Below are 14,215 nucleotides of genomic sequence, written 5' to 3'. Positions count from 1 at the left end.
TGATTTGGTCTGCTGAAACACAATTTTTTATGCTTCAATCCTTTGCCAATGTTCGAATGTGTTAATTACTAAAATGTTTATTAACAAAAAATTCTCTCTTCAATAGCTTTTTTGCATTGATTCATAAATTGATCTAGCTGAATGCAAATCAAAATTAATTTCTCTCAGTAAAAGACATATGCAATGGCTGTGACAATGACGTAACAAAAGATCGAGCAAAAGTCATGGCGCATGGGACCAATCAGAGAAGCTGGAGTTCTTCAAAATAAACAGCTTAACAAGCCGGACACCATGATCCCTGACCTCACAGAAGGTAGCCCCGGAGAAACACTGCCCCCTTATTCCTTTTCTCTTTCATCACGCCCCCATCAATCGTCATCACTCAGTGACTTTTCATCTCTGAGAGCACTTCCTCTTGTGATCGGCACTGCAGGCCGAAGCTGTGAGGTCACGACTTTTCCCGGTCGGCTCCGTTCGCCAAGCTCCAACTTAAAGCGGAGTTTGAACTCACTGTAGATTTAGCCTAATCATTTAGAATAACATGTATTCACACTGGAAACAGAGTATGACAGGATAAACATAAACCCGGACCCCCAGCACACAGAACTAGACCACAGAACTAGTCTCACTTTAACGCTCACAAGTCCATCAAACACCCCTTACTTCTTTCTTCCTAAAACTAACAGGATCGGTTGTAGCTGGTGGAGGCATCAAGCAACTAGAACTAAAAATAACTGCAGCAAAGAGTGTACAAAATGAACATCATATGTAACTAGACATCATTAACCATACTGGTCTTTTGCATAATAGACTATAAAAAAAATATGACCAGCACTGATCAAGATCATCTCAGAAACTTGGAATATTAATCGTACTATTGGTACCGAATGGTGATGGTAACGAAAGTGAGTACACCCTATATAATAACAGCTGTACGTCGTGTAACCATGCAAAGCCACATGTCCTACTCATCATGTTCATGTTTTTGTCTGCTTGACAGGACATGCTTTATAGGCCAGTTAGCAAACCGCACTAGGCTCACTTTGGTAAGGTTAGAAGAAAGGATGCTCTCACTCACCAGGCGCCCACTCTTGCCACACAGACTGGCGTACTTCAGCCATGTCCTCATGTCCTCGTGGGGATTGATGACCAGAGAACGTACCATCAGGATCCGTTGCCAGTCCTCTACTATTCGCTGGCAGCCCTGCAGACAACACAGAGGATTATTTTCCATTACTGAAAATATTACAGGATTTTAAATTGGTATAATTTACCTATCTATAATTCATATATATATATATATATATATATATATATATATATATATATATATATATATATATATATATATATATATAGAGCTATAGGATAGTGTATAATCTATATATGAAAGAAACATTCAGGAAGAGGTTTAATTTATTGTTTAGATACTTAAACGAGATATACTTATGACTGTAAAAGGCTATAATTAGTGGAAAGGGAAAGAGTTCCCACAATCTCGACTTTCCAATCAATCAATTTTAAGAACCTTAGTTACACCATATGGACAGTTTTGGACACCTGACCAAGATTCGTATGTGCGTTATAAACATCCTATTCCACATCTGTTTCCATTCGCTCTTACAATCACCTCCACTCTTCTGGGAAGATGTTCCACTAGATTTTGGAGTGTGGTTGTATAGATATGTGCTCATTCAGTCACAAAGCTTTTACTAAAGTCACGTCCTGACGTGGGGTGAAAAGACCCGGCATGCAGTCTGAGTGTCAGTTCATCCCAAAGGTGTTCAATAGGGTTTAGATTAGAGTGCTATAGACACTTAGGATCTTCTGCCCCAATCCATGTGAACCATATCTTAAAAGGAGCTCGCTTTGTGCTTTATAGGCGCATTATCATGCTGGAACAGGTTTGGGTCCTCTAGTTCAAGTAAAGGGTAAATCTATATCTACCACATCCATAGACTTTCCTATACAATTTAACAATGCAACGAAAGCTCTTCATTAAGCTCTTCATGGAGTGGTCTTTGTAAAATGGTTATGCCGGGACAGGTCTGGGGGTCTCTCAGTTCAATTGAAACCCATCCTACACAATTGTGTGCCTCCAACAGTTTGGCCGAAAAAGTCAGGTACCCCAATGCTTTTGTCCATATTGTGTATTTGCTCTTCATTATGTATTTATCCATTCTAGCAAAAAAGCGCTGCAGGGGAGAAAGCATTCGTGCATCTCCGAGTCGTAACTCAAAAAGTGCCATGTCTCTACTAGACGCTCGGATTTAAGTTGCCTGTAAATCAATACCATTAATATTCGACTGGCCCTCAGCCAACACATTCTTCATGGTCGGATTTTTTTTTCCAGAATCTGCAATCTTGCTGGTTATACTGCAAAGATATTTCTTCTCTAAACCACCGGACAAAAATACAGATGAATGTGTACACAATAGACATGAGTGTGCAGGTGATCAACTAAACAGACAATATTTTAATTTATAGATATTTTTCTACAGTGTTTAAAGGGTGTAAATCAGGTCCACTGTGTTGCCTACAAATAAAGGATGAATTAGTCACATGGGTTCTGTGGGTATATTCCTGCTGTTTCTTTCACATTAGCTCATCTTGTATTATGCGAATGGTGCTTTACTGCATCGCGGTACAGTTCTCCGACGGTGACATGTCTCTACAAGTCAACCGTGCACCGAGTGAAAGTTCAGCGTAAAAATAACAAACTCCACCACACTCTGTGGAAATAACCTGCAGGTATATACAGATGTGATGACACCCAAAATAGACAATATAGATGAACATAAAAAGGAAAACAGATGGCTAAAATGCCCTATCCTGACTTTCCAAGTTGGATCTACATCTTTGAAGAAGAAAAAAAACCCACCACCCTGTTATTAAGTTTTACACCGTGTCGCTGTTCGATTCTCAATTGCGTTTGGCCATTAGGTGTAAAACCATTTTCCGCAACAATGGATCGGAACGGAGACTGTTTTCGTTTCATTAAAATGCAAACTGGACAGTCAGCAAGATTCCACCATGGGCGAGTCCTCAAGACGAAATGATAGTTTTCCAACCTGGGTCTCACATGACAAGTTGAGTTTTTGTGTTATTCGTTCGAACAGAGATCAGAAAGGCTATAAACAAATTTCTAATTATTAAATTGCAGACAAAATAAAACGAGATAACGTTTGCACCACACTGCACCATTCCTAAAACACTCTGAGCAGTCGAAATGCAGACAATGCGACAAGCACAGGTGTAACGTCCAGTGTAACGAGGACTACCTGCAATCTCTCCCACCACGTCTCCCTGATGATTTCCCTCCTCTCAGGAACCAGTTTGTACTGGATCACCTCCTCCAGTTCTGACAGCATCTGACATGACACCATGGCCTAAGAAGAAGAAAGGACATGGTAAAAGCATAATTGCAACATTTTATAATTTTATTAAACGTTTCACCTTTTAAATGTAAGTGCCTGAAGCATCACTAAAGAGTTTGTGAGGAATTCGATGCTTATCTGCACCCTGCTAGACATTAAAAGTTCTACACACTCGGGTTTCCATGTGCGAGAAGGATGTACCCCAATAATCTCAACAAAAAAAAGCGCAAACCGCCCCCCAAAAAACACCCAAATCATAGTCATCATGGCCCACCACAGCAGACGATCATCTACAGAACACTGAATTATTAGAGAATTGGCTTTCCAAAAGGCAAACAGGTTCAACAAAAAAAATTCAGACTGTGTGTTTTGGATACATCAAATCCGCAAATTGCAGACAGTTTGACTTACTCTCATTAGAACAATGAGGTATATACAAATAAACATGCCCAACTCATCAAGTCCCACATCTGTATAAGATAAAACTCCTATGACGTTCTTCCACCCGTGGAAATTTATGGCCATTGTTATATAAACCACATCAGACTTATGTTTGGAGGAAAAATAGATTTCAATTGCTGACATGCAAGAAAACAGGGATGGTATAAACACACAGACTAGTAACAGGCACAGATTCGGTTTGATCTAAGAGAGCTTACCTAAGACTGCACCTTCGATTTTCGAAGGAAACAAAAAAGAAATAAGAATGCAAATCATTCCCAATGCACATCACTGGTGCGAGTCAATGCTGCTGCTGCTCGTGTGGAGCTCATGTGCAATGTTAAATAAGGTTGGGCTCTTCACAAGAGGCCTAAAAAAAAAAACAACAATGGGTGAAGCCTCACCCCGTATGCTCTGCTGTAGCTCTCTCCAGCCATGGCGGTCAACTCGGCGTCAAGCAGGTCTCTGGCCTTGTCGATGCACTGAAGCACAAAAAAAACCAATACAAATTAATTCATACATATTCTGGGGTGGTGTTTAGTAAGTAATGCAATGCAGGTTCCAGGCTGATAATTCAACGTCCATCCTCCAGTTGTTCGACATCTTTTGTCTCGTCACCCAATTCCACATTAGAAATAATAAAACACTTGCGTGTCGTAGGTGCTATAAGTCCAGCTGATCCACTGACTTTCCCCCCACATGGCCCTATAGAAAGCAGCTAGATAGGTCATTATGACTATTTTCCGATTTCGTCACAAAACATTAGAGATGTTCGAAAACCCTGCCAATTCTAGCACCTACAGCAGCAAGGGTAGATTTAACATTTCACCTTCATGTGGCAAAAACAGCCCAGACGTCTTTACAAGAAATACCTATAATGAGAACCAAACGTTATAGTCATTATCAAACAAAAAAAAACTGCCAGACATGTTAACAGCAAAACAGGCAAAACGAAAATGGGCATGCCCGAATGTGTAGCAGCTACAGAAAAGTCCGCTGCCACTACAAGGTTTACAGGCGTCTGGTCAACACCTGCATTCCCCATGCGGTAATTAACCCATCCGGAGAAACTGACGGGAAAGAGCGGGAGAAACACCAAATAAAAGGAGAGCACAAGATAAAGAAAGAGGCTTTCTCGAGTTATGGGTGTGAGCTGCCATTTTGGCATCCTGACTGGCAATTATGGCTCAGCCTGATTAAATGTCAGTGAACAGAACACACACAGTGTGTGTGTGTGTGTGTGTGTGTGTGTGTGTGTGTGTGTGTGTGTGTGTGTGTGTGTGTGTACACACGTCCGTGTGCGTGAGTAGGAAAAAGAACCTAGCTTACTCTAGGAGCTTATCTAAAGCCATAGATGGCTGCTGCAGATCAACCCTGAATGGCCGTTTATTTGGGTTAGTGGGGTTTATTTGGGTTACCTGGAATAGGAGATTAAGTCGGGCGTAGAGAAACGGTTATCTATAATACTCCCACCGCTCTGAACCAGTTAACAGGTGAGGACATCCGAGCTGTGGTTTTACTCACGCACAACATGGCCAATAAATCTGGGCAACCTTTGAAAGCTAACACAGCTGATGGCAAACGTTAGTCTTACTACGACGACATGTCTTAATTCAGTCGCTCATGGTTATTATATTTTCCTTATTTCTCCTCTTCTTTCTTTCTGACCGCAAAAATGGTGCCCATAGAGGATTACCGACTATCAGGAAAGGCAGTTTGGAGACCCCTAAAATACTCCAGTGTGATCACATCTGGATCCAGTTGGCGTTTCTGACAGGAATAGGTCATTCTGTGGAAGGCTGTCTGTCTTTTCAGCTGAAAAATGGTGAGAGCTGCGGTCTGTCTTGGATTAGGAATATGAAAGAACGGAGGAGGACGTATAAAGCGAGAAGACAGGATCATGGTTGCAGGATGACCTTTGGGATGCCTCCTCAGACTGGAATGCTGCTGATCGTGCTGTTGAACACCTGTGGGGATGCACACTTATCTTCTTTTCTTCTAGAGAATTTCGCTCATAGCAAACACACACTCGTTGGTTTTAACCGCTTTCTATTTTTATAGAACTGTTTTGCACACTTTATGAACACTGATGCTGGATGTAACACAGTTTCTAGCATGTCGGCACTCGGTTATTCTGTACCAAACAACCGCAACAACATTTTCCCATCCATTAACTGTTCAGCTAAAGTGAACATCTGCTTACTGTAGCCACTGATTCTGTTCTCACTAGAACCCAATTTGGTTTTCAGCTTCTGCAGCCCATTCACCTTAAAGCTCACTTTGTTTTGAGATGCTTTTCTGCGAGAAATACTTCAACCTGCCCATCTGGCATCAACAAACCATGCCAAGGTCAAAGTCACGACCCCCCCCCCCCCTTTTTTCTTTTTTGAGTTAACGCATTCCACTAATGCCACAGGATTTGTTAATTGCATGAAGGTACAGGGGTACAGGGGGTTATAGGTTAATAGCGGTCACCTACTTGTTGGGCCAATGAGAAGAGATCCTGGTGCAAAGCAAGCACGGCTCTGTAAAAGGCACCGTCATGGGTGTCTCGGGGGATCATACAGGTGTACTCCTCCATACTGTCCCAGTGCTCTTTAATACACAAAAACATATAAATTGTTACACACAATTACACCCCCTTACAAGCAATAAACCATAAATTATCATAATTATCATATTATCATATCATTGGTTCCTTCTGCAAATGTATTCATTTTACTCACTAGTTGCATAATTAAGCAGCTGTTACTGATTCTTTTTAATCAACTAAAAAAAAAGTAGATTTTAAATGCAAATAAGCGAGTGATACCATCATCTGCCATAATCCAAATGCTATTTCGAATATGAATAAATGCTTAAAACAACAAATTGTTCAAATACAAAATCCAGGTTAGGAACATCAGTAGACTTTTCTGGAAAAACAAAAAAGTGAAGTGTGCATTTTAGGGGTGACCGCAAATAGTGAAAGACTCCATGCTTCGATAGTAGGATCCTGATTTGACTACCAATCTCACAGTCGAATCATCACAGAGGTGCTCTGAAACAAGGACCGTGCCATTTTGTTTATATGGGGGTGCTCAATGTCTGATTTCTCATAGAACTACTGGTTTTCTCCCAATACGTTTATATACAGACTATTATAAGGTTGTAAATAAATAAAAGTGAAAGGAAAGAAGCTTTTAATAAATATTTTTAACGTGTGGGAATAAATCCAACCCCCCGTGACAGATTTAAATTCACTTTCCATGATCCGTGATCGACACAGGAGCATCTTGGTGGCGTGGATTTAAATATTTAATGATGTCTGGGAGATTCTGAAAAGGTATATTCTGTTCTAATTTCATTCTGTAAAACTGATTTTTGATTGCTTTTTGATGCATCGATGTTGCAGGGCAGTTAGCCGATTTCATTTCATTTGCCGACATGTGAAACGCAAATCCTGTCTGCGGTGAGGCCTTTCTGCAGTGATGTATTTGTTATTTTTAGGTTTAGTGATCCAAAATGTTTTCATACATTTTCTTCTATAACTTTGTGTGATGATCTGTACATCGTGACTTAATGAGGAATCGTTTTACGAACACCTGGTGTCGTCTTCTAGCCAACATCCCCTCAACACACACACATTATTCATTATATCAGTCGACTATTAGACAAGACTTGACAGTTTTTATTCGACTATGTAAATCCTTAGTGCGTTTTTATTTACCCAGGCCCCAGGCTGCAGCGGCTGCCATGCGTGCCATCTTGGCCTGGGTCTCCTCGCTAACCAGAGTCCATTCTTCACAACACTGCTGGTGTAGCTGACCCCTGATAGAGAGAGACCAAGAGAGACCATTAGGTAAGGCACAGATACCTCTACAGTGTCTACAATTAGAATTAGCATTTTATGAAAAATCCAGGTTTGATCTGAAGTAGCACAGCTGTACAAGGGAACACACCAAAAATAAGGGGTTATTATTATTTTGTTTTTCATTTAAGAACACTTGAATTCTTCATCCAGCACTGAGCAATTGACCAGCTGCTGGAAGACAATTAACCAAAGGGACAGAAGAGACAGGGAAGGTCAATGTTCGTCTGTGTTGTATCAAAAAGTCTTTCACAACAAAGTCAATGACCTTCATCGAATTGTGCTAGTACGGCCTGAGAGACCGGAAAACATCATGACATCATATTAAATCCAGGACGCATGAAGCTGTGAATCAAATAGGCCCTCTGAGGCTCTTTAAGCACAATGTCTGAAGGATCTGGGAATGTCTTCGGAAACTGTTTTAGTCAAACAGAGTGGGGGCTGCTGGGGGTTTATTACACAGGGAGGGCCCCAAGATTAGCAGTATGTGTCGGTACTCAGACAGCTTTTAGAGGCAAGGGTAAAATAAACGCTTTCCCAGCTGACAGGAGGACTTACTGCATGTGCTATAATAACATTAGGAGCTTGTTATATGTCTGTCTGTCATATACAGGGAGAACAAAAAGAGAAGCTAGGTTACCATTTTGTAAATGACAGTCACTCATGAGAACAAAACTGTGCTGCAATATAGTAATAAACTATCCTAGTGCTTGTGTTGCCAAATCTATAATTAATGATCCAAAAATCACCATTTCGGAAATGAGCACGTGTTGAATCAAAACCACAAATAACGTGCGGCATGACCTTCACAATTTGACTGACGTGGAGCATTTTAAAAGTAATACTGGAATAAAAATTACCAAATCATATCATCTCCTCAGGTAGCTGTCTAATGTGTACTCATTCTATATACCTCATACTCATCTGTACTCATTTGGAATACCAGCCTGTGTCAGGTTTCTCAGAATGATTCTACAGCCACTGCGCACAAGAAAATAGCATCCAGGCTTATGACTCCACCGTACACAGTGTCCTGCTAGCCTTCACAGCAAACGTGCACTGTTCCTGTTACAGGAAATGCTCGGCATTTTCCCTTCTTCATGCCCAGTGGCTCTGTCAGATTCCATCAGAAATATTAGGGACTCGGTAAGCACAGGCAAAAAAACGTGGCCAGTAAAAGCTCGGGTTCACATCCTTCTCCAGGGAATATTTAATTCCCGTTTCTATTTATCTGATGCCATTTCTAATAGCAGCAATCAAACGGGGTTTGACCGCAATCAAACAAAAGGGAACAAAAGTGTACCTTTCAACACAAGAAACTCATTGCGAAAAGAATTCTCACCATTCTCCAAGTGCCTCTAAACAGCGCATGCGGCCCAGAATAAGCTCGGGGTCGCCTTTGTTCATGTCGATCTTCTTATCATAGGCTACCAGAGCATCTTCCCACTCGTGCAGTTTCTCATACCAGGTAGCCTGAATCTCCTATAAAAGAGGGAAAATTTTAAGAGTTACATACATACATACACCTGTTGACTACAATTTTAATACTTGTTTTATGATTTATTTAGATAACTTAGTTTCATATTTATATATATAAAAAAAAAATACTAGCATTCATTGAATTAAATCACTGATTTGAGAAGGATCCTTTTATCTACCAGACTTTAGGGTAAAACATATTTACTGAGCATAACAAAAAAATGAATAATAATGAGGTGTAGAAAATATTTTTGTGACTATAAAAAAAAAAATAAATAAAATAAAATACATAAGAAGTACAAATGCTCCTGTCTCATTTTGAGCCCTCATCAGCAACTTAACGTAGCAGATACATCAATGCGTAAATCAAACTGAAGTCTGGTTCTCTTGGAAGTTTCTCAAAGAACAGCAAATGAACCCTCACTGGGAGGTCTTCAGTTTGAAAGCATCAGGCCTGCCGCTTTGAGTTTTGTGATGGTGTCAATAGGGCAATCCAGACAAAACAAACGCATGCAGCCACAAACAACAGTTTAAAAAAACACACACGTACTGGTTTTGGGCATCAATTTTATGGCCATTAGATTAGTGTCGCAGTAGAAACAAAATATTTAAAAGGTCTTTTCCTTAGAAAACTACACAGGACTTTAACCTTGATTAAATTTAGTGCTCTGCATTAAATACGATTAAGAAATACATGAAGACATTTCTTATATATTACTGAGTGTAAAAAAATCAATAAAAATTGTATTCAGCACACTGGTGTTGCACAATGTATTCATTTTTATAACATTTGATAAGAGTTTTTCTGTAGCACTAATTTGCAGATTTAGGATTGGAACATCTGCTCAAGGCAAACTAAAAAAAAAAATGGCAAAAAAACTTGGTTATATTTGTGCGCTTCACTTTTTTAAAACTTTATAATCAGGCAAATGTTATAATTTTGTACATTGTTATGTTATAATTTTCACTTAATTATCAAGCAACTTTTAACTTTTTTTACACAGTCTGTTTTTTTGGGTTTTTTTGTAGGTCGAAGTACCCTACTACTCTAAACCTGCTATAGGAATGAAATTAAAACATACGAGATCACAAACCCATAAAACAACCTACATGTCAGTCTTTACAATTGTCAGTCTACACATTTCCAAGTATAACATTTCATTCTCGTACTCTCAGGAAACCAGCCTGATGTAAAAGTCTCTGTTTATGCACCTTGCTTAAGTGAAAATTGCAAAGAAAAGTAAACATATGGCATGATGGGGTCTCCAGCTAGCTGTTCATCATGAAAATGTCCGCTTCAATATTTTACAGAAAATCACAACTGGGGCGTTTGGATCAAACATTCAAGCTTAGCTGTCACATTCTTCTAGCCAATCCCATTTTCCTCCTACTCCTCAACAGACTGTCTGTTCTCTATAAAAAAAAAAAAATTAAGATGGATCGAGCTGCCAAGACGACAAATGGGAAAAAGAGATTCCCTCTAAAAATGTGAAGCATGTTATTAAAACCGACTAACTATTCTTTGATCGCGGTTCGTGTCGTATACTATCATTTTTGGACGTCCTTGCGCATTTTACATTCTATGCACGTTTAATCATGGCGCCTCTGCCTTAAAGGACGAGACGCAATCAAGATGAATCGCGTAATTGTATCTTGGAACAATTAGGTACAATCAAGTCTAACAAAAAGAGCCTGTCCACTAGATTATGTAACAGATGTGGAAAAGCATCTGCAGTCTTCCTAGAAACATCCTTGTTTATGGATGCAATTTCTTATCTGGACTGTGTCCCTACGGTCAGCATGAGATACTTAAGACAGGATTTAGAATCGCATGCTCCAGCTTCAAGGTTACAGCTGAAGAACCAGATGAAGGAATTAAATCAATCTTAGTAATGATGTATTTCTTGTCCAAATCTCTCAATACTTTTCAGCAAGTATATTTATTTGCACATAGTAGCAACCCTGTTCATGATTACAGTCAGGAAAGTCTATTTAATAGGACTTGGGTTGAAATGTTTTGCTCCGCTGTTGCTCGGCAATTCGTATACGTGATGAAGAAACGAATGGCTTCACTATACTGGGAAACCTTCTTGCAGTGTTTATATACAATTTATATATAGGTGTTAATGAAAGTAGAGGGCTGCTCACCAATTCTCCAAAATGTTTCATTGCATATTCTAGGACTCCTGACGCAGCCTCTGGTTGCTGTAGCTTGTTGTTGATGCTGTAAAAAAAAAAAAAAAAAAAAAAAAGAAACACCACAAGTATTTTAGCACAAGCCAAGTCTGGGAACTTGTTTGGGGGGAAAAAAACGTCTGAAGAGTTGCTTTGTGTGATGGATAGTAGCTGAGGTCATCCATAGACAACTATCAAAACATAAGGTATGGTATTGGTATGGTAGGGAAGGTATGAGTTCCTGACAGCGCTTCTAATGTGTGAGTAATTGCGTTAAATGCTAATCTTAAGGGCAAAAAAAAAAAAAGACACTAGGAAACCGGGGAACTCCAGGCCTGCAGATAGAGGAAACTGTGGTTATGCATGCATTACAGTAGTACTGAGTGGGAGTGACCGACTAATTATACCAATGTGGAGAATTCGAGTCTGTTATTAATAATATTATGCACAAGCACAAAACTGGGAGGGACGCACCCATACATTCTTAACTGGTTTAAATACCAATCTTTTAAAGACGACTGTATGGCCATCAATCTTTGTAACAAACTTTTACACGCATTGCTTAAAGCCATGTTTCCATTTGTCACTTGTCAAATCGGACAAAAAGTCAATGTTTTTAATCTCCGCTGGAACTAAGAATTTTCCCTCCAGTCTTCCTGTACAAGATATGAGAATGTGAAAATCGTGCCTGCCAGGTTTATTGGAATAAAGGAACCATCGTCTGCTTTTCTTGTCATGTCTGTGATCCTTCTAATGCCTATTTGAAGTCTCTCCATCTGGAACTACTCAGGTGTAATGTAAGTCTGTACTTTTCCTCATTTGCAAACACCGTACTTGCCAGCACTTCTGTCAAATTGTAGTATTTAACGAGTCTGAAAGTTAGATCAGAACGCAGGAGATGCTTGCGAATCGCTCGTGGTTGAAACCTTTTGGATGGCCCGAAAAACTAAGAAATTTAATTGCAAGGCTTTTCATTCAGCCATAAGTCACAGGAGAGAGAAGTGTCCTCTAAATGAATAAACGTAACGTGCATAAAGAAGAGGTGAGAAGGCACGGTATTAAAATGGAAAAGAACTCATGTGGTTTGGTGAGGCCAAGGCAATTAAGAGTTTTCTACAGTAGGGAGAAGTAAAACTCTATTATTCGAATGTCACAGGAAAATTCATAACATATCAACGATCACATGTTTAATCAACTTGTGTGAAGCATCTGACAAGTCTGCCATTCTTGTAATGCAAAACACATCAATATAAACCAGCCTGGAATGGCTGAGTTCTGCTAGACTAATCAGAACCCGAACACTTAACGGCCCGTTGTATAATAATTTGATCATTTCTCAACCGTCAATGTTCAAGTCTGTTAAATGAAAACAATTGCCTGGTCTGTTTCCAAATTTCAGCTGCCAAGTTTCGGTGAAGCTGTACACACTGTAGCCTCAGATCCCTGCTCTTGGCTGACAGGCGTGCAACATGATAAAGCCTTCTACTTTTGGAGCTCATCAAGGTTTTGCCTTTCTTCTCACCACAGTTGTAAAGAGTGTTTCTTTGAGTTAACATAGACTTCCTGTCTAGTTATTCTCCTCTGATGACTATTATAAAGAAGGTGTTTTTGCTATTTGATGTGTATTTGTTTTTCTTAGCCATTCGGCGTAAACCCTTGAGACTGTTCTGTATGAAAAAAAAATTCAAACCAGCCTGTCTGGCAAGAACAGCTATGGCACATCACATTTTCTTTCTTCAAACCCCAGTCTGATGTTTAATGTGTGCAATAACTGAAGCTCTCCACCTGCACCTGCCTGATTTTACGCATTGACCTACTGCCAAAAGACTCCCTGATTGGATAAATGCATAAATGTGCAGGTATATTAGTATACATTAGTGCTAAGAACATGTAATTACAATCTACTTCATAGTTTGGGCAGGTATAAAAAAAGAAAGCTAACGTCTTTGTATAGACATATAGAAAATGAAAGCAATTGAATGATATGTTCAGAAAAAAAAACACCGAGTTTATTGATAAATCAGGTCCAGGCATGCAATGGGGCTTTAAAAGTCCTAAACAAAGAGCTAGTGTGCTGCTTCAGCAAATATTCCATCCGTAGTGATATAGGCCCTCTGCGCTCAGAAAGGATTTGTTTACTGGTTCCCGCAGATTCCCACCATAAAACCGAAACATGACGTGCCAATGAGGTGCACATGGCCGGTGATATATGCAGCAAACCTGCATAGGATATTACGTCTCTCATTCTTGGAGCATGAGGCCTCCTTCCTGCTTTTGACCTCAGGGCAACAATGGTGACGTGCTTCCAATGAACTGTCTCTGCTGTAGTCAGACAGACAAGCATGCGACTTTGAAGGGGCAAGCTGATACCTTGAGAGGTGAAATAACTGGACAGGAGAAGAATTAATTGGCACAACTAGGAAAAAAAATACTGTTTGCCTTTTAAAAAGAACTTTATTTGTTCATTTATTTTAACTGGTAAATCAATATCAGTGTACGAGTGAACTGCTTTATGTCTTAGAATCCAGGGCAGGCTTGAATAGACATAACGGCAAGAAGACTACTGACTAACGGTGTTGATAAATAACCTGATGTTTCTTGTGCCTTAGGTTTCCTCAATACAATATGCAATTAGATTGTGTAGGATTTATCTAACATCTTGAACTGCAACATTTTCAGGAAGGGTGCAAGCAGGGACTAGCAACACCACACAAATTAGATGAAGATTTTCAGTGATGAACTTCATGGGCAGCACTAAAATAAAAAGCTTTCCTCATGGCTATGATTTTCCTCCAATTCCCAAAAAAAAGAATCAAATCCATATGAAGAAGAATCTCAGCTGTCTGCATTATCAGTCTAATACATGTAATTAGGCTAAAGCCAATAACATAGG

General features: G+C 39.6%; 1 protein-coding gene across 4 annotated transcripts in view; it reads right to left on the bottom strand.

The window, feature by feature from the left end:
* The window catches only part of mtor (mechanistic target of rapamycin kinase), an 84,379-nt gene that overhangs the window by 20,758 nt on the left and 49,406 nt on the right, over positions 1-14,215 (bottom strand). For all 4 annotated transcript variants that reach the window (XM_083554642.1, XM_083554641.1, XM_083554644.1 and 1 more), the window contains 7 exons: positions 11,296-11,371; positions 9,011-9,150; positions 7,528-7,628; positions 6,298-6,413; positions 4,223-4,300; positions 3,282-3,389; positions 1,079-1,204 (listed from right to left, as the gene is read on the bottom strand). In XM_083554642.1, coding sequence (XP_083410768.1) covers positions 1,079-1,204; positions 3,282-3,389; positions 4,223-4,300; positions 6,298-6,413; positions 7,528-7,628; positions 9,011-9,150; positions 11,296-11,371 — 745 coding nt within the window. The remainder of the gene's footprint in view (positions 1-1,078; positions 1,205-3,281; positions 3,390-4,222; positions 4,301-6,297; positions 6,414-7,527; positions 7,629-9,010; positions 9,151-11,295; positions 11,372-14,215) is intronic.

The sequence above is a fragment of the Silurus aristotelis genome (assembly GCF_946808225.1).
Source record: "Silurus aristotelis genome assembly, chromosome: 11".
Lineage (NCBI taxonomy): Eukaryota > Metazoa > Chordata > Actinopteri > Siluriformes > Siluridae > Silurus > Silurus aristotelis.
This window is presented reverse-complemented; position numbering and strand designations above follow the sequence as displayed.